Raw genomic sequence first — 22,511 nt, forward strand, 5'->3', positions numbered from 1 at the left:
CATATCATTGGATTAAATTTGAGAAACTTTTTTTTTTTCTCAACAAATTAAAGTATGAACTTTAATGCATGGACCGGATGAGCTAATGAAGCACAACGTGCATGTATTTATAACAAAAAAATTATATAATTTGGAAAATTACGATTTTGACCTTGAGTTATCGGATAATAACGAATTTAGTCTACACCTTATGACTGTTTTGATCCCTCGACCATGTCGTAATTATTAAATGAGTAAATACCCAAAATGGTCCCTCGACTATAGCTAAATTCACAAATTGGTCCTCAACTTTCAATTTCACCCAATTAAGTCCTTAACTTTGCAATTTTGACACGATTTGGTCCTCCATCTAATTGACCGTTTGTTGACCGTGATCGACGATCTCCAGAAGAACCTTCAGCTCTCGTCGGAGCACGTGGAGGCCTCCAGGATGACGTTGCACCGGTACGGAAATACGTCGTCTTCTTCGCTCTGGTACGAATTCAACTACATTGAATCGAAAGGGAGGATGAAGAAGGTGACCGGGTTTGGTAGATTGCTTTCGACAGTGGATTCAAATGTAACAGTGCGGTCTGGAAATATAACCGGAACCTTAACAAACCGACGATGAACCATGAAATTACATATATATCCTCAAAAATCACAGTCAACAAACGGTCAAATAGATAGAGCACCAAATTGTGTTAAAACTACAAAGTTAAGGACTTAATTGGGTGAAATTGAAAATTGAGGACCAATTTGTGAATTTAGCTATAGTCGAGGGACTATTTTGGGTATTTACTCCTATTAAATTGGTCATCGACTATCAATTTTGACCAATTTAATCCTCAACTATTGATTTTGTAACTGATTTGATCCTTCGTCAAACTGATCGAGGACCAATAATTATAGAGGACCAAATCGACTATGAAATCAATTATTGAGAATTTAATTGGTCAAAATTGATAATCAATGACCAATTTAGTAATTACGGCATAATCGGCGAACTAAAACGGTCATTAATTCTGAGTATCATTACGTTTAATTTCTGAGGTGCCGGCAAAGTGAAATGTTTGGTCCTTCTATTAATGGATTTATAAAAATATAAATATAAATATTGTGTTACTCTTCAAATATATATTAGTTGACTAGTGCTTTCAAAAAAAATATATTAGTTGACTAGAGCTGTTAAATAAAGTTCAACTCACATTTTTCTTTTTCTCTAAATAACACTTTAATTTCATACTTTAGTGATTAGAAATACAAATCATTGACCTCTATTTGTATGACCTTATAAAATTTATATTATTTTAATGAAGGTCAGTAATTTACTTTTTTGCATTTTTACAGCAAAATTGTGAAACTGTGATTTGAGTGAAAGAAGATAAATAAGAGCATGTAAAGTTCTATTACTAGTTCAAATTAATTAAAATATTTGAAAAATAAATATAAATTTTAATAAAACCAATAACTAAAGTATCAAAAATGTCACTTTAATTTATTGACAATTTAGGAATTAAAAGTAGTAACATGCATGTATAATATACGAATTAAATCTATTATTAACTTATATAAGTTAAAAATCATTAAATCAAAAGTATAATAATAATAATAATAATAATAATAATAATAATAATAATAATAATAATAATAATAATAATAATAATAATAATAATAACTTTAAGAAATAATGTTCAAATAAATCATTAAATAATACATGATAATACAATTGAGTTATCCAACCTAAAAAGAAAGCGTATCAGCAGCTTTATATCTGAAAATTTTGATATCACGTGAGTCATTTGACAAAAATCATATCAACTTTTTTTTTTTTTTTTTTTTGAGAAAAATCAACGTTTTTTGACCCCCCAAAAAAAAAAAAAAAAAAAATCAACTTTTTCAGCTCTAATATCTGACCATTGAACGAAGGTTTTGCAAAATTGACTGTAAGATGGTCAACACTTCAAACATACGGAGTATATAATATCAAATCAACTTTAATTAATTAGTCCCCACATGCTACTTAGCTTTAGTACAGCTCTTGACTTTCTCATCATCAACATTATTATTATTATTATTATTATTATTATTATTATTATTATTATTATTATTATTATTATTATTATTATTATTATTATTATTATTATTATTATTATTTTTTTTTTTTTATTATTATTATTATTATTATTTATTATTATTATTATTATTATTATTATTATTATTATTATTATTATTATTATTTATTATTATTATTATTATTATTATTATTATTATTATTATTATTATTATTATTATTATTATTATTATTATTATTATTATTATTATTATTATTATTAATTATTATTATTATTATTATTATTATTATTATTATTATTATTATTATTATTATTATTATTATTATTATTATTATTATTATTATTATTTATTATTATTATTATTATTATTATTATTATTATTATTATTATTATTATTATTATTATTATTATTATTATTATTATTATTATTATTATTATTATTATTATTATTATTATTATTATTATTATTATTATTATTATTATTATTATTATTATTATTATTATTATTATTATATTATTATTATTATTATTATTATTATTATTATTATTATTATTATTATTATTATTATATTATTATTATTATTATTATTATTATTATTATTATTATTATTATTATTATTATTATTATTATTATTATTATTATTATTATTATTATTATTATTATTATTATTATTATTATTATTATTATTATTATTATTATTATTATTATTATTATTATTATTATTATTATTATTATTATTATTATTATTATTATTATTATTATTATTATTATTATTATTATTATTATATTATTATTATTATTATTATTATTATTATTATTATTATTATTATTATTATTATATTATTATTATTATTATTATTATTATTATTATTATTATTATTATTATTATTATTATTATTATTATTATTATTATTATTATTATTATTATTATTATTATTATTATTATTATTATTATTATTATTATTATTATTATTATTATTATTATTATTATTATTATTATTATTATTATTATTATTATTATTATTATTATTATTATTATTATTATTTATTATTATTATTATTATTATTATTATTATTATTATTATTATTATTTATTATTATTATTATTATTATTATTATTATTATTATTATTATTATTATTATTATTATTATTATTATTATTATTATTATTATTATCATTATTATCATTATTATCATTATTATCATTATTATCATTATTATCATTATTATCATTATTATCATTATTATCATTATTATCATTATTATCATTATTATCATTATTATCATTATTATCATTATTATCATTATTATCATTATTATCATTATTATCATTATTATCATTATTATCATTATTATCATTATTATCATTATTATCATTATTATCATTATTATCATTATTATCATTATTATCATTATTATCATTATTATCATTATTATTATTATTATTATTATTATTATTATTATTATTATTATTATTATTATTATTATTATATAAAATCACATCCAACTTAACACAATATGGCCATATGCCGGTGCACACAAGGATCTGCCCACTTTGTGCCCCACACTACCACTGTCAAGTTTCGAACTTTTGCCTCTTCACCCAAATACTGTCTACTAAATCATTAAGCTCAGCCCGTGCGGGCTAATCTTTTTTCCTTTTTGGTATTATTGATCCTGTTACATGTAGTATCTATTTATATATATTTTCTCGACCTACTCAAGCCTAACAAGTCAATACCGCCTCTCGTGTAGGCTAATACGGAGTATAATCTATTGTAAATCTATAATATCGTATAAGAGCTCCTATTGTTAATTATAATAGAAATACAAAAAAATATATGTATTGTATTGTAAAATTTTGTTTCTTATACTCTCACAAATATTTTTCAGTTTTACCATTTTTCTTTTTAATTTTCCCTTCACATAGTAAATATAACTGTGTGAAAATCAAAATTATTCTGGTGAAATAATTAAATTGCATTGGTAGCTTATATATTCTGTTCTTTTTTTCTTATATTTTTACAAATGCTTTTCAATTTTACCCACATCTTTTCAATTTTTCCTTCGCACCATTAAACTAACAAAATGTGAAATTCATTGTTCAAAGTCTTTTTGAAGTAGGTTATTATAAGTCTTTTTGTTTAATGCTTTTCACCTATCTAAATTATGACATCCTAGTCAACTCAGCATCAATGTACGTGTATGGTGGTATATATGTGGGAGGTAAGCACTTTGGAGCAACGAAACAAGTTTTTTCTTGGTTTTTTGCAAGTGGAGAAAGGAGAGAGACGGAAAAATAATAGAAAAAAATAAGCCTGTCCAAAAAAAAATATTGATTTACTGTTTACATATTCACTGGGCACAGTTAGTGCGCGTTTCACGCTCCAACGCGAATTTTAAAAAATAAAAATAAAAATTGTGAGATCCACAAAGAAACTTTACTTCTTGTAAATATATATATTTTTTCTCTTTCATTTCATCCACCCTCTCTCCTTTATTTCACCATCTCTTTCTTTCATGTCACAGAAAAACTAAGAAAAAACTATTGATGACCTTACTCTTGGTAAAATATTAAAAACTATTATGTTATTGATAAGTATTCCAAACTTTGGACGACTTAATAATATAGTTTCACATAAAACTTATTTCCCAAAACCTAATACGCATCTGTTATTATTGGCTCTTAGCTATGTGCAAGTTGTTGTAAAAAAAAAAAAAAAAAAAAAAAAAAAAAAAAAAAAAAAAAAAAAAGGTAATTGAAAATCAATCTACACAATAAGAATGAGATGAAAATCAAATTTAAAAAGGTAGAACAGTAACTTGTGACATTTAAAATAATCTAAACATGATAGGAGCTGAGGACATATAAAAATAAAAAGCGAAAATTGCCGAACATATTTACACTTTAGTACGTGCTAGGTTCTTCTTAACTTCCCTTGGAACTATTTTGTATTGATAATTCAACAATTATATACTAAGGGTGTGCTTGATTCATGGGTTTACACACTAAGAATAAGAATCAAAATCATAGTTACTGTTTGGTTGATAATTTTTTAAAACACAATTATGGATTTGATTACCCCTTCAAGACTTCAATTAAAAATCTCATTCCCTAATTAAAAAGGTGTAGCATTTCATCTTATTGGTAATCTAATTTTTAAGTTTGAATTAGTACTTTTATATTTTTGTTTTGTTTTTTTTTTTTTTTTTGTTTATATTGATCCTTTGGATGTCAGATCATTAAATTATGATCAATTGTCTTTATTTTTTGTTTTTGTATTTTTAAAACATTTATTCTCATTAAAGCGTCATACACAACTAAACATCAATATTGGTAATCATTCTAATTCCTACTACCAAACATGCAAAATACTTTCACTAAAACTCATTACTATTACCAAATACGGAGTATTTGATTTTCATTCCAATTTTAATTATCATGTGCGAACCAAACACACCATAATGATGTTAGCCAAATTATACATGTTTCTAGTATTAGTTTGTTTATATTTGTTGGGTTTAAGTTTATGAAAATGTCACTTTAATTGCATATTCCCTTGTTTTATCATTTAGGTATGATTTACACTTGTTTTGAATGTTTTACAGTGTTTGTTAGTGTTTTAGAACCATTGTAGGTCAAGTGCAAGAGCAAGGGAAGTTCTAGGACAAGCTTGGAGCCGAAATGGACCGGAAGTGCGTGACTCAGGGAATTCGACGAGTTTGGGCCGAATGTTGTGGCCCGCGCATCAGCGGACTTGACGCGTCGAGTCATTCCAGAATGTGGTCCGGAAAAATACGTCAAACTCAACACGTCGAGCCAGCGCTATGCTGAAATTCGGCAAGTCCCAAAATTTTGCAGAAATTTCCAAATTTGACCCTGTTTGAGCTCTAGCTATAAAATCCTGCGTTGGTTCAACCCTAGATTATTGTTCAGAGTTTTGGAGACAAGAAAGAGGAGAATCAAGAGCTACAATTTGTCTTGGGAAGAAAGGAGAAAAGCCAAGGGGATTTGGGAGAATCACTCGGTTTACTCATTTAATTACTTACTTTGATCTCTTGTAAACTCTTTATTATTGTGATGTATTGCATATTAGTCATGCTTGGCTAATTTATTTTAGAGATTCTTGGGTAAAAAGTTTTTATGAACCTATGTACCTATTTATTAGATTCTTAATATATTGATGTTTGGGTTTTAAACTTGTGTTGCAATTGTGTTTTGTATTGTTGATGCTAGTTCACGGTCGTAATTACTTGTTTCAAAGCTATCTTTGTGTCATAACGGGAGTTAGGCATAATTTAGGGCATACAATTATTGTACTTAACTTTTGCATCTTGGGAGATGGCAAATTGGTTGAGGAGTTTATTCTTGATTATTGCACATCGGGATATGGTATTGGTTAGGAATTTATTAGAATACATGTTCTTACATTGTTTAGTGTTTATATCATGAGAGTGAATATTCACTTGCTTTAGGTTAGAGATTACGGGAGTAACTCTTTCACTTGTTGTATTCTCACGCTTGTTTAAATCCAGATTCGATATTGCACTTAAGATTGGCACTAGGTGATTAAACACTTGAATCTCAAGAATCTCTTTCTCTCTTTATTGTTTTCACAACCTTGTTATTTTGCTTTGTTTTAGTTATTTTATGCAATTATCCATGATAATCATTAAAATTAGTTTTACAAGAATAAATTAGTAGCTAGTGCTTAATACGTCCCATTTTTATGTAAATCGATAACTCAATACTCCAGATATTTGTTTGAGAAATATATTGCAATCACCTAACTATGTTATTTGTTTGCTTGGTAAAAAGACTTCCAATGGAGTCAAAAATAAATAAATAAATTGGTAATAGAAGAAACCTTTTGGTAAATAACAATTTATATGCTTTTGAACTCTTAAACATCGTAAAAATAAGACAAAATATGTAACAAATGATTGAATCTAGAATTGAATACTAACAACACTAAAAGAAAATATGATTAAATTATTGACTTAATACCTATTTTAGTCCTTGACTGTGGTGATTTTTCTTGATTTAGTCTTATATAACTTTTTATTCTTTATTAGGCCCTCGATTTTGATGATTTTATTTAATTGAGTCATCGACTATTTGAATCCATGACTAAATCGAGAAACGTCACTATAGTCGATGACTAAATGGATAAAACCACTATAGTCGAAGACTAACTTGAGTAAAAGTACTATAGTTGATGACTAAATTGAGTATTAAAAGATGTGAAATTACCAAGCTATCTTAACAGATGATTCAATTGGGTAAAATCATCAAAGTCGACCTAATTAAACACAAAAGTCATTTATGACTAAATTAGAAAGAGTAAATACCCAAAATGGTCCATCGACTATAGTTAAATTCACAAATTGGTCCTCAACTTTTAATTTCAACCAATTAAGTCATTAACTTTGTAATTTTAACATAATTTGGTCCTTTGTCTATTTGACCGTTTGTTGACTGCGCTTTTTTAGGATATATATGTAATTTCATGGTCCATTGTCAGTTTTTTAAGGTTCCGGATGCATTTCTAGATCGCACTGTTACATTTGAATCCACTGTCGGCGCTGCATACCATGCCAGAGAGATTATAGCTTTTGATAGATCGATTGCCGAAGTTCCTGGAGTGGCTCTTCGAGAAAGCCGTGACTCCAAGCGATGTAGGCAAGCTAAACCGGCTCGGGATCCCCAAGCAGCAAGCAGAGAAGCACTTCCCCCCTCCGAAACGGCGCTGTCACCTCCAAGAGCGCTCTCTAAGCTGAACCGACTCGTATCCCCAAGCAGCAAGCGGAGAAGCACTTCCCATCCGAAACAACAATGTCACCTCCAAGAGCGTTCTCTTGAGCTTTGCACGTGAAACTACATATATATCTTCAAAGATCGCGGTCAACAAACGGTCAAATAGATGGAGGACCAATTCGTGTCAATATTGCAAAGTTAAGGACTTAATTGGTTAAAATTGAAAGTCGATGACCAATTTGTGAATTTAGCTGTAGTCGAGGGACCATTTTGGGTATCTACTCAATTAGAAAAAATCACTATAATTAAGAACTAAATTGAGTATTAATAAATTATTAATTAAAAACAAAAATTCGTAATTAAGGGTGCGTTTGAAAATCCGAAAAATGACTTCTGGAAAATGTTTCCAGATTTTCAGTGTTTGGCAAGTGGGGGGGGGGGGGGGGGGGAGGAGAATTAGGTCAATGAAAAATGATACCTTAGTCAAAGAAAAATAGGTATGTTTTGGGGAAAAATGACTTCCCTTTTTTTAGGGGGAAGTCATTTTTCAAGGATGCACATTCAAAACTTGTCAAAATAGTGGGATTTTCGGGCAGGCCCACCAAGCCTGCAGGCTAGGATTAATGCAACCCTAGCCCGCGCCATGCGGGTTTGGCAGGCCTCGCGGGTCGGCCCTTGGGATTTTTTATTTTATTTTTTTTTTGACTTCAAAACTTAAAAAAATAAGTAAAATCTACAAATATTAATTTTTTGTATTTGAAAATTTAAAAAAAAAATACAATATATATATATATATATATATATATATATATATATATATATAATGTTACACAGCAAGGCAGTGTTCTGCCTTGCTGTGTAACATATATATGTATATTTATTTATTTATTTTTATTAGGGCTTGGCCCGCAGCTTGCGGGTCTTAGCGGATCAGGTCAGCTATTGCGCAGGCTATCTTTTTTGTAGTCCTAATCTGTGAAATTTATAATATATTATATGTTCAAAATGGATAATTAGTGAATGAGAAATTGATTATTAAAATAGACTTATTTGAGTTGAAAAATAAAATATACAATTCAATTCATTTTTCAAAAAATTATTCAAACACAAAAAATATTTTTTCGTTGTGCAGTCAAACACTGAAAAGAAAAATATTTTATGAAAAATAACTTATTTTTTTAAAGTTATTTTCTTACTTTTCAAATAGTTCCTAAGACTCAAGTTTGAAATGACGTTCAAAGCTCATTTCCAAGATTTGACAAACAGGAAAGGGACAAAAAAAAGGTGTCAAACTTTTGGGGTCAATGGTGGCTAGTGTCGTCTTTAAGATAGGCCACTTAGCCACTAGCTCAAGCTGCGTCATGAACCACGTATTTGACTGCTCAATAAATCTAATAATGTAAGACGACTATCAATTTCAAGTCTTAGCTCAAGGTTTTGTCATTATTTAGTTCAAATAGTTCAATAAACATATTTAGGAGAAAAGACAAAAGTTTAAATTTTAACAGTGATAGTATAAGAATTATATCTAAAGTCGACAAATTCTTTAAGCGTCCTGACATTTGATCATGTCTACTGAACAATTGGGTTACTGTTATTTACATTCTTCCAAATACTCGGTCAAACTCTGGGGATAAGATTCAACTTCTTGGGAGAAGAATATTTTGTTATTTGTGTTTAATAAGGTCTAGATTGTTCTTTATGTGAATTTTGTTTATATATATAGGGTAGAAATCAGAATAGACTACTTTTCAATTTATACAAAAACAACAAATAAATTATTAAAGTCCAGATGTTTTAATTCCACACTAAAACTTGTAAAAAAGCATGTAATTAAATTCTTTTGATCTAATGGTACCCGGGTTGGACTTCCATTTGGAAGATTATGAGTTCGAACCTCAGTGGAGGCGTTATTGGTTCTTTGTGTTTCAGTAGGTTGAGAAAGTATATGAACAGATACTACAATGTAATAGAGCCAGTGACTTTCAAAAAAAAAAAAAAAATCTTTTGATCTCTTTTTACTAGTAAATATCAAATATTGTTGATATGACATTCACATCATCAGTATTTTTCTTTTTAAATATAATTATTTAACATATTATTATCAAATTATTTATTTTCTTTTTGCTATATACTTTTTTTTTCCTTTTCTACTGCAAAAGTTGTGATACTCCCAAGAATTTCGATGTGCACTACCATATCTTGTCTTCTTCTATCTAGAATTTCGATGGAAGAAAACAAGCCTTCTTCTAATCTTCTTCCAAGCTCTAGAAGATGTCATGTCAATGTTAAAGTTATATTTGTATGCCTAAGGTAATAGATAATATTTTTTAGGACAAATATAATATCTTTACATTTTGATCTAGAAGTATTATATTTTTCTTTATAAGTAATGTTGACAAGTGTTTGTTAATTTTAAGGAAAAATATAATACTTTTAAGAAAAAATTTAATATTTTTAAATCAAAATGTAAGAGTATTACATTTTTTTTTCAAAAGTATTACATTCTCTCATATACATAAGTAATAAATTAAACATTTTTTCTTTATTAGTATTACATTTTTTAATAGAGTTAATTCCAGCAATGGTCCTCCGACTATATTAGTTTTTCAAAATTAGTCCCGACTTTTAATTTGGACTCTTTACGTCTTTTGACTTTCAATTTCTTTCCAATTGAGATCCTTTCGTCAGATTACGGTAAAGTGAACTTTAAATGAAATGGTAAAGTAGTCATTTCATCTACCTAATGTATAATTCTTCGTATTTCTTCCTTGTATACGCGACTTCGGACATCAGATTCACTGAATTGCTTAATCCCTAAATTCACTCGAAGAACAAAATTCCATTAGGGATTAAGCAATTAAGTGAATCTGATGTCCAACGTCGTGTAAACAAGGAAGAAATACGAAGAATTATAGTCGAAGGGACGTAAACTGTCCAAAGTAAATGTCGGGGACTAATTTTGAAAAATTAGTATAATCGGAGGATTACTGTTGGAATTAACTCTCTTTCAGTATAATGTGTGCACAATCCTCACACTATCATCGTTAAAATTTGAACTTTGATCTCTTCTCACAAATATTGTATATTTAAGAGTTAATACCTAAAATGGTCCCTCGACTATGCCATAATTACCAATTTGGTCCTCAACTACCATTCTTACCCAATTAAGTCCTCAACTATGTAACTTTTACTCAATTAAGTCCTCAACTATACAATTCTTACTCAATTTAGTCCTCAACTATATAATTCTTACCCAATTTAGTACTCTGTATTAATTTGACTGTTTGTTGACTGTCAAAAGTCGGGATAAAATTATAATTTTACAAGATTTCTCCTTCCTCTCCATTTAGCAGCGCCAAACCATGTAGCAATACACTCCGATCAGATTTCGATCGTCAAAAAATCGTTGAAATCAAATTCATGGGCTATCCGATGCACAACCACTACTTCGATACTGACAGGTTTAGAACCCAACCGGAGCTTATTGCTACATGGTTTAGCGCTGCTAAATGCGGAGGAAGGAGAAAACTTGTAAAATTATAACTTTATTTCCACTTTTGACAGTCAATAAACAGTCAAATTGACAAAGGACTAAATTGGGTAAAAATTGTATAGTTGAGAACTTAATTGGGTAAGAATGATAGTCGATGACCAAATTGGTAATTACGACATAGTCGAAGGACTATTTTGGGTATTAACTCTATATTTAACTATTGAGTTAAGTTCTTACATGTTATAATTTTACACTTGAAATCCATCTAGACGCGTATATAAGTGCTTGGTGACGCCATGGCTGACGAATTGAAGTTGGGTAGTCAAATTTGTTCCTTTAATATATATGGTACGTCAACATGCATGTCAACTTCAAAAATGTAATTTGCACCTATTGGCATCCATATCAACATTAGTATCTATTGACTTATATTTTGACTTCAAAATCAAAGTCTTTCTCATTGAACAATCTTACTTGACGTATTGTTGAGACAATAATTAAAAATATAGGTATTTTTGTTTTTTATTTTTCTTTGAATTTCATTAGATTGACCAAAGAATTATTAAAAAATTTTACTAAATACTCATATGATATGTTATTATTAACTAATTCAATAAGAATTTCTCTTGAATCAGTTGATGAATGTCTCTTGTTATTCATACAAAGGGATTTGCATTTACCAGTAATACTTTTTTTTTTTTTTTTGAAAATATGTACCAGTAATATTAAAAATCACTTTTAATTTTACAACATCTTTATTTTAATTTCACTTTTTTTTACTGAATTTAACATTTCAGCTAATGTGGTTATTTTTTTAACACAGTTAATGTGGTTATTATGCATTTATACTATACTTTTTTTGTGGTTGACTATAGTTAGTGATACACAGTTCTTAGTTTTTTATAAATATTTCATTTTAATTTGTACTTTTGCCTCTAAATATTTACATTTTTCTCTTATTTCCTCTTTCATCTTTCCTCTATGTATACTCTAAAAAACTGAGCAAAAAAATAATGTGGTTGCTCTTCAATTAATCAATTAAATCAAACTAAAAATTTAATATTTTATTCTAAAACAAGTATTGTGTAAGATTATATTACGTAGAAAGTGTAATACTTTCTAATAGTATGTATAGTAATCAACTCTGTTATGGTAGTTCTAAATCTTTGTTTTCGTTAGTTATTTGTAAATTAGCTCATTTTACTATGGAGTTAATAATTTTTTTTATAATAATCAAATACAACAAAGAAACTAATACAATAATAACATGTCAATAGTGAATATTAAATTCGAGATTGTCCATAATTAGCATAAAATCTCAAAATGGATTAAAACAGTATTGCTAGTCTGCTTACAATATAATTAACATCCAAAATGATGAAACAACAATCAGTATAGCAAAGTAAAGACTGGAAATCCGGTTTAACAAAAACCCAGAAACCACAAAATTACAACTTAAAACCAGATGTGAATGGCGATAGAAAAGTTTGTGTCTTTGAGTTTACTCATTGATGAAGATTGAGGTAGGATTCCCGGGAGATGGCGGATTCTGTTTCAAAAGCGATGCATGAGGACCGGCTCTTCCAATTGCAGTTGGTTCTGCAGCATCCAAAATCTCGATTCTTTCAAGACCAAGCTGTCTTTTGATCAAGTCTGAGTTTGTGTTTAGGACCTCAATCTCGCCAAATGGAAGCTTTAGATCCAGTGCCTGATCCCCAACGGCCATAACTTCGTCCTTCTTGAATCTCAGGAACGGCATGCATAGCTTCTGTATTTGCTTGAAATTGCCTTCTTTTGCAATTGCGCTCTGCTGTAGTTCGGCGAGGATTTCTTTGTCGGGTGAAAAGGTGCGAGAGGCCTTGTCGAATTTCGTCCTGAGTATGTTCAAACACTCCCTTTTCCACCCATCGTATTGCTCGTTCACATATATCAACCCCACCGTGGGTTTGTTTTGGGCATTCACATTTATGTTGCCTTTCTTCGATCCAGAAACCTGTTTCTGCAGGAGCTTCCTCATCGAAACAATTGAATCTTGCAAATATTTGTTACCCTTTTTGAGGGTGAGATCTGGTAACTCGGCTTTTGGCCACCCGGATTTTATGCAATACCCGTTTTTCTTCAAAAGTTCCTTCCAGACATATTCAGCATAATGAGGGCAGATTGGAGCGATAAGCCGTGTTTGAACGTCCATGAATTTCCATAATAGATCACGGTTCATTCCCCCGGAACCACATGACAGCCTGTACTCATCCCTAGCAGCCTGAAGATCATAGAAACCCGTCTTCAGAGCTTCCCTGAACATATATCCGCCGTAGTTCTTCCCAGTTGCTTCGACTGCAATATTCATTTCATTAGCGAATACCTTATCAGCATATGTGGATGGCACTCCGCTTCTCAAAGACGACTCGGCTGCAAGAACCTCCTGCATCCACGCGATTTCTTTCGTGAGACGTAAGATAGCGGCATTAGCCGTCTCGAACACGAAGTTCGCATCATCCATCCCGTCACCCGCATCGGCAAGAGAGAATCGCGTTGCATCTGCTGAGAACTCTTCAATAGCCTGCTTCAGGGTCCTGAAATTACCAGTAGACTTGGACATCTTCTCGGAGTTTAGCATAATATGACCATTGCACCTGAAACCGTGTGGCCAAAGGTGCTTAGGCAAGATGGCGGTGTGGTTGTAGATGCAAAACGTAAGATGATTCTGAATAAGATCCTTGCCGGAAACTCTGAGGTCGAATGGATACCAATACTCGAATTCGCTTTTCATCTTCTCGAGGAGAGAAGAAGATATATCGGAAGAACTAGGATATGGCCCTCCACAAAACAAGAAATCCCAAACTTCATCCGTTAACTGCTCCGGTTTCACGGAAGAGTGGTCGCTACCATACATATCCCCTTTCTGCAAATGATGACATACGGTATAATATGCCATATAAAGTGTGGAATCAGACAAGGATTCGACCAAAAACTGATCATCCCAAGGAATGCGAGAACCAAGCCCAAAATTGCGTGAGCAAGCCCACTGGTTAAGCCAGCTTAAAGTGTGCTCAAAGCCATGACGGGACTCATCAGAATAGAGATTCATACCGGATAAGCACTCCTCTGCAGCATTCCGCCATTCTGGTTCCCCATAGGTGATATACCACTGGTCAGTCAAAGCCACGACACACTCATCCCCGGATCTCGACATGACCTTCTTCTCAGGCTCACTGTACACTACAGCTTGATTCATCTCCAGGAGCTTGCTTCTGATCAAACTTTTAGCATCTTGGACCTTCATTCCAGAAAACTCTCCAGCAACCATGGTTCCCTCGTAAAAACCACCTTTGTAGATTACTTTCTTAGCCTCATCAAGCTTATCTCGTTCGTTCTGGCTTTTAATTTTTTTCTCTATGCAAATTCTCTCGGCTGATTTGTCTCCAAAATCTGGGTGATTGATGATAGGCACAATCTCAAAGGGCAAGACCCATTCATCCTTGACACCAAATTTGGCCCTGAAGGCCGGCTTAGCCTTCAAGTCATGAAGGGCCATGTAATCATCAGGAGAATCACTGGGAACACTGGTTACAATACCAGTACCCTTTTCAGTAAGAACTGATAGCATCGGCAAAGTGTATATAACTTCATTAAAAGCTAAAGGAGAGCGCAGGGGCAACCCAATAAGATCTTGACCAGTCAATTCAACCAAACAAGTTGGCTCGTCGGGTTTGCGTGACAGCCTCTGGTAAGCCAGATTACGAGCAGCCCTATAAGTCAAGATAAAAACATCCGTATCATTAATCTCATATGCACCGTACTTTCCATCTGGCAATACCCAAGCATTTGTTTGTCCATACATTGTCTCTGGCCTTAATGTAGCAGCCGCAAGGTACACTTTTCTACCTTCTAAAACACCCATCTTTGATGGAAAGGGTGCAACTACCTCCATCTTGATAAGTGTATACTCCTGGGGAATAACTCCTTCCCCTGAAGCCCGATCATGATCAGCACAGGGCTGCCCATCTTTGGGAGAATAGATGGCAAACCTGAGGTCCTTAACAATCTTTCCCAAGGATTTTAATTTCCTAACTTGCCACCGCACAAAGGAATCAAAATATGGATTCATATCAGTAGTAATAAATGAGCGCCGCCAATCACAACCCAACCCAAAAGCCTTCAAATCCTCCACAGCAAGCGGTGGGAAAAAAGTCAGCCAGTGATACGGATTAGTAAATTTAGCAATCTCCTCATCAGACAAACCGTAGCTTCTCATGATTTCCCACTGAAACTTAGCAGCACCAGTCTTTGCAACAGCCTTTGACTTCTTCCCTTTAAATTTTCCACCTGGAGCAGTCTGATTCCCTTCACCCTCACCCTCCGCCTTCACTTCTTGCTCACCAGTTTCCTCTTCTTCTGCAACCGGAAACTGTGGTGGATTTCCAAACATCTCAATCTCATTCGAGAGCTTATCAGCAGATGCCTTAATAGGCATCCCAGTGCAGTGAAACCCAAAGGGCAAAAGCACGTTTTCACCCCTCAATCTATGATAAGCAGCAGCAAACTCGAGTTTAGACAACGAAAATGCATGTCCCAGATGAAGATAGCCATTCATATACGGGAAAGGAAAGTTCCCAAAAAACTTTTCACCCGGCAAGGGACGAGAATCTTTGGGCTCAGCTCTGAAAACATTCCCCTCTTCCCACCACTTTTGAACCTGCGACTCTATTTCCAACAACCGATCCCTCCTAGCAAAACTCTTCCCACTCTCCTCTGCCATTATTTCCCTACCAGCAGAACTGCAAAAACTACAAATGCAAAACCAAAATTAAATACACCCAGTAGATATGAAATCCTCATAAAGTGATGGATATTACATATTTACATCCACACACAAAGCAAACTAAGATGCTACAAAATCGTTAACTAGTAATACCAATTGACAGTAAAATACACAAGAAATGGAACCCGCTAACCTTAATTTATTGCAAATGAAATAGAAACTAATATATAATCGTGAAAATTGCAGATCTATATACCATAGGGAAGAAAACAGAACAAGTTCCACAGCTAAGACAGTTTATATCAAGATTTAGCGGAGAAGTGAGAAATAAAAATAAAATAAAATGAAGTGTAGATGAAGCGGCAAACCTGAAGATAGATAGATGGAATGGAGGCTTGGGATGAAGATAGCGGCGCCTCAGAACATGAGCCACACTGAGGAAGAGCAACTGAGGGAGAAAAAACGACACAGCAAGGAGAGACAGTTAGTACTTAGTAGGATTTTGATGCGCGTAGAAATACGTTACCAGGGTAAATTTTTGGCCCTTGATTTTGACTGGGGTTCATCCACAAATTTTTGGCCATTGGTTGTTTGCACATAGAAATCCTTTATTATGTTTTTTTTTAAACACATATTTTATTATGTTATTTTTTGACAAAACACATTTCTAATTGAATTTTTTTGACTTTTTTAGTTCTCTTTTAATAGTGGATTCAATTTTTTACTCTGTAAATATTAGTGATGAACTATAAGGCAGTTTAACTAGTCCAATAACTCAAACAATAAGCTTAATCGATCATGCCCGATGAATTAATATTTTATAAGACTGGAGTCGGACCAATATGCTATAGTTAGGAAATTTACTCACTAGATCAATTTGTCTTGTAGGGGTCCGACTAGCTAACCTACACTACCATGTTGCCATAGCTATTTGATAACCTTAACACGCCAAATTGTGTGGCAGACAATATTCATCAACTAGAGAGTGTCATGTCAGCCAACTCAAAGTTGTCATCATGGCTCTATTTTCTAGATCAGCCACACCTTCTTGTGCACCTCATTTCTACATATTGTACTCGTTTATTACTAATTGGAATTGTTTGACTCCCTTAATTAACTTTTCTCTCGATTGCTTTGTACTAAAGACTTACTACACTTATATTTCATAAGTAATTAGGAGTACATTATCATCCCCTATTTGTTATCTCGATTTGAATGTAGTAAATACACAAACCCTTACTTTTAGCCTAATTTTCGCTATCAATTAGTATTTTCATGTTTAAATATGAACGATGTTTCTGGTTCTCAAGTATCAAAGAAGTGCTTTGAAAAAAACTCATAATTTAGAGTCATTTTAAGTTTAAGTACCCTTCTACTAGCCACTAATATTATCGCAACACTCTATTTTCCCAACAATATACTCCGACCCATGTTAACATATGAACCAAAAGTTGAAACATTAAAAATCAAGGGGTACACTAGGACCGTGTTTGTTAACATAACTGATAAGCCAATTTTGACTAATTAATAGGCTACTTGAAATGTTTGGTAAAATGGCTTATTGCATTAGCTTATTGATGAAATAAGCCAAATTTGAAAAGCGAAGAAGAGTAGCATTTTTATTAGCTGATTGGCCTTAATTTGAAATGATCATTTTACGCTTGTCATCCCTAACATTTATATCTCTTATTGTTGTTCATCTGCCATACCCCTTTTTCTTTATGTTTTCGTAACAAGAATAATAATATTTTTCTTTCTTTTTTATTTCACTCATCCTTGAAATAATAATAATAATAATAATAATGATAATAAAAATAATAATAATAATAATAATAACAACAATAATAATAACAATAATAATTGTAAAAGTAATTTAAGAGAATAAATTAACACAATATGTTTATGCCCTTATAGGTCATCTTACATACAATCAGCTAATAGTCTAATAGTAAACATCTAATTTATCAAATACTTTTTCACAACCAACTAACCCAATCAACTATCAGCTATCAAACATTTGTCAAACACCCCCTATGACATTTTTCCTTTTTAATTCTTCGTGTTTATAAACCTAAATTGTTTTACTCCTTAAAATAAATGTGTGCTATTTTACTTTATTGATTTTAAAAGTCTATATTTTGCTTAGTAGTGTCTATTTGGTTAATTCAGTTAACTTTCAATTGAGTTAACACTTCTTTAAAAATATGGATATAGTGTTAGTTACTATAATTGACCTTAAATCATATTTCACATCGTTTTAAGAGATCGATGTTATAATAAGAATTTGAATGAGATTCAATGTCAATTAATTTCTTCTGTTAGTTATAACCAACTTTAAACCAATCTCATCAAGTCATTGTTTTTTGTATCAATTCACCTTGCTTAGTGTGATCTTTGGTGATAGTTAGAAATGACGCTAAAGATAATTATTTTCTATCAAACCCCAAAATTTTTAGCAATGGTTGCTTTTATATATCGCATTAGTTATAAATAACATAATAATATCTCCCTTCTCACTCATTTCCATGGAACTTAGGGGTCGTTTGGTTCACGGAATGTCAAATTACCTTAGGGAATGTTACATTGCTGGGAATGTTAGATTCCCGTGTTTGGTTAAAATTGGGGTATGTAATATAATCATGTTTGGTTTAAGGTTATCTTTTATACACACTAAAATATCCTTAACATATTTTTATATATTTTAATAAATTTAAAAATTAAAATAAATAAATAAGATAACGGTATCATGTATAATTACATGATTTTAAAATATTAACTAAAATCTTGAACTTGAGAAACAAAATTATTTAATATGCTAACATAACATAATAAAAATAAAAAAAATATATAATTACAAAAATAATTATATATATATATATATATATATATATATATATATATATATAAAATAAACTAGGGGTGTAAACGAGTCGAGCCGAGCCCGAGCCTAGGTAGGCTCATGCTCGTGCTCGTTAATGATAGCACTGCTCGAGCTCGAGCTCGTTCGAGCTTGTGAACTGATGCTCGAGCTCGAGCTCGGCAATTGTCAAGCTGCTCGAGCAGCTCGATTGTTCAAACTCGAGCTCGAATTCGAGCCATAACCTGAGCTCGAGTTCAGACTCGAATTCAAGCTCGAGTTCAGACTCGAATTCGAGCTCGAGTTTAGGCTCGAATTTGAGCTCGAGTTTAGGCTCGAATTTGAGCTCGAGTTTAGGCTCGAATTTGAGCTCAATTTTGATCTCAAATTTGACCTGTTTGATTTAAAATTTAAACTACTTTGTTTTATTATTTTTATCCATACATAATTATTAAAGTATTTTAATTTCCCTCCCCTAATTATTATTTTTTATATACTAAATATAATATAATTATATTATATATTATATATTATATATTATATAATATATTATAAGGCTCGCGAACGGCTCGTCGAGCCGCGAGGCTACAATACCTAAGCTCGGCTCATGCTCGTTTAATCCACGAGCTGCTCGAGCTCGAGCCGAGTTCGAGCCGAGCGTTGACCGAGCCGCTCATGAGCGACTCGCGAGCAGCTCGGCTCATTTACACCCCTATAATAAACTAACATAACCAAGGTTATCTTACATTACCTAAGATTTTGAAGGGAATCACATTCCCTTCAAATCCTATGTGGAGGGAATGTGACATTCCTTGGGAATGTTAGATTCCCTAAGATAATATGAACCAAACACCGGAATGTGAGCTTTGGAATGTCACATTCCCTTGGTTATGTTATATAACCTGAACCAAACGCCCCCTTAGTGATAGATTATTATTAATCTTGGTCCCACTATAAATGACTAGAGCTGTTAGTGCGGGCTAGCAGGGCAGGGCCCGCGAAAATGCGGGCCTAGGGGGCCAGCTCGCCCCGCCCCCTTAGGCCCGTAGGGATGAGGGAGGACCGCCAGTTTGGGTTTTTTTGGGTTTTTTTAAGGAATAAGGGTCAAATAGCCACCAACTACACACAAAAGTGCTAAAAAAAGATACAATTGGGCCCCGGAACAACACAAAATCATGCCATTAGGTCCAAAATGACCTGTTTACCTGAAATTGTGCTGACGTGGTTACCGATTTTAAAAATAATTTTAAATAAAATAAATAATTAAAATTATAAAATAAAAAAATAAAATAAATAAATAAATAAATAAATAAATAAAAACTAGAACTCCCCTTCGGCAGTTCTATTTTTTTTAATAAATAATTTAATTAATTGTTTTATTTAAAATTATTTTTAAAAATTAATTTTTTTTGAAGGGAAAAAAAAAATTAATTTCAGAAATGACCTAAATATGTTTCAAAAATTAATTATTTTATTTAAAATTTATTTCTAAAATTGGTAACAGCGATTTCAGAAATGACCTAATGGCATGATTTTGTGTTGTTCAGAAATGAAATATAAAAATATATACTGGATTATTACAAATAAAATATGTCAAACATATAAATATGATATTCACACAATAATATATGTACTAGATACTAATTCAACATTGCATCTATAACTATATAATCTATACACGATAAATCTGTACCGTATAAAATAGGTAAAGCATATATACAATTATACACTATTACACTAACCAAATAAAAAACCAGTAATTAAATAAATTAATTAAATGAAAGGGTAAGAAAAATAGAAAATAAATTACCGGGTCGCTGACTCGCTGTTGAATACTTGAATGTTGATGCTGGATAGAGCCGTCGGCTGGTAGGAGACTAGGAGTGGTACCTGCTGTCAGCCTGGACTGCTGACCTGCTGTCTACTGCAGTACTGTGACGGGGGACGGGAGAAGTGGAGAATCGGAGGTGGTCGGCTGTGACGCGGCTGCGTCGCTGGGAGTAGGGCAGTAGGCGACCGCGACAAAGGGACTGAGGGAGAGACGGAGAGTTGGAGAAACGGCAGAAATCGCAGAATGGGGAAATTAGGATTTAGGGCTGGGCGGCTGCGCTTTTTAGTTTCAATATCAATATCAATAATAATCTTTAATTCTTTATTCATTTATATATTTAAAAAAAAAAAAAAAAAAAGTGTGATGGCGGGGCCGGCTAAAAAACTCGCTCTAAAATGCGCTTATAAAACTCGAACCTACCCTTCCTTTTGGCGGGCAAGATGGGCTAGCCCGCCAGGCTAGGCCCGTTTTGACGGCTCTAAAATGACAACAATATCAATTATTCTCCTCCAATTGTTATGCCATGGCCCCGAGTCCACCTTGCACGGTGGACTCAGGTTCAAAATGATGCAACTTTGTGCATTTGGAATCACGGTGTCGTTAGTGGTACCGTTTCTTCAGCCAATTATATTTTTTTTGTGAATATAAAGTTCTTTAATTCTGAATATAGAGTTATGAAATTGTGAATATTGAGTTCTGTAATTTTGTATATTGAGATATAAAATTGTGAATATTCAGTTCTAAAATTGTGAATATTCAGTTTTAAAATTGTGAATATTCAATTCTAAAATTGTGAATATAGAGTTCAAAAATTGTAAATATAGATGAATGAATTATGAAGACAAACGTCAAGTTAACGGCAAAGAAGGAAGTAATTTTTTTTATTCAGACAACGTCATTTTGGACCCCGGGTCCACAGCATAATTTGCCTTTCTCCCCCATCTATCTTTAAAAAGAAAAAAACAAAACAAAACAAAACATTGTTACTGATTAGATTAATGTTAGTTTAATTTCTTGTGTCAGTTATAACTGACTTTAAACCAATCTCATCCCGTCATTATTTTTTGTATTAATTCGCCTTGATTAGTATGATATTTGGTGTTAGCTAGAAATGTCGCTAAATATAGTTATTTTCTACCAAACCCCACAACTTTTGGCATTGGTTGCTTTCGTAAAACTTTTCACGACAAGTTTGCACCAGATCTAAAATTTGGATAGCGAAAAAGTTTTCACGCACCTCTTTTATCCTTTCCTCTCCCTTGTCACCATCAACTACACTGCCTCTCTCAGCCACTGCCGACGCCTGCCATCGCCACTGTGTTGCTCAGCTTCCGTGACCGCCATCACCATCCACAGTCACTTTAGGGCCCAACGCCATCTTCTACAATGTCGTCGCTACCCGACGAAGTCTGGAAACAACGTCGTCGTTACCACGATGTTTCCAAGACGTCGATGTTGCTTACATTGGGTCAGGTCAGTATTGTCATCGACTATGCCCCCAACTACTTGTCATCAAATAATAGGTATTGATCGATTTTTTTTCATTTTCGATTTGTTAGAACTTTTTTATTGTGTTAGACTAGGATTATATTCTTGTACCTGTTATACTAGGATTGTATTATACTTGTATATATACTCTGTATCATTTTCTCTCATTAATCAATCCAATATTTTCAACCCTCATTTGGTATCAGTAGTTTCAGGTTTATCAACGGCAACTCGATCTCCGAATGTGCAAGACAGCTTTGTTGG

The 22,511-nt window shown here is 31.6% G+C and overlaps 1 protein-coding gene across 2 annotated transcripts; it reads right to left on the reverse strand.

Annotated features, from left to right (window-relative positions):
- Positions 1 to 12,614: 12,614 nt before the first annotated feature.
- On the reverse strand, positions 12,615 to 21,013 carry LOC109160084 (leucine--tRNA ligase, cytoplasmic-like). Of its 2 annotated transcripts, XM_019308222.1 has the most exons (4): positions 20,739 to 21,013; positions 16,440 to 16,519; positions 15,939 to 16,096; positions 12,615 to 15,832 (listed from the first exon to the last, which is right to left on the reverse strand). In XM_019308222.1, the coding sequence occupies exon 4, from the start codon at positions 15,781 to 15,783 to the stop codon at positions 12,811 to 12,813; it is 2,973 nt and encodes a 990-aa protein (XP_019163767.1). In that variant the 5' UTR covers positions 15,784 to 15,832; positions 15,939 to 16,096; positions 16,440 to 16,519; positions 20,739 to 21,013; the 3' UTR covers positions 12,615 to 12,810. The 2 variants fall into 2 exon arrangements, with proteins under 2 accessions (XP_019163767.1, XP_019163765.1); XM_019308220.1 differs by lacking the exon at positions 20,739 to 21,013 and having other exon boundaries at positions 16,440 to 16,577.
- Between the last annotated feature and the right edge of the window lie 1,498 nt (positions 21,014 to 22,511).

This window comes from Ipomoea nil, unplaced genomic scaffold (genome assembly GCF_001879475.1).
Source record: "Ipomoea nil cultivar Tokyo-kokei standard unplaced genomic scaffold, Asagao_1.1 scaffold2845, whole genome shotgun sequence".
Taxonomy (NCBI): domain Eukaryota; kingdom Viridiplantae; phylum Streptophyta; class Magnoliopsida; order Solanales; family Convolvulaceae; genus Ipomoea; species Ipomoea nil.

Coding starts and splice junctions, on each gene's coding strand:
- LOC109160084 (XM_019308222.1), bottom strand. CDS start 15,783: ATGCCTATTAAGGCATCTGCTGATAAGCTCTCGAATGAGATTGAGATG.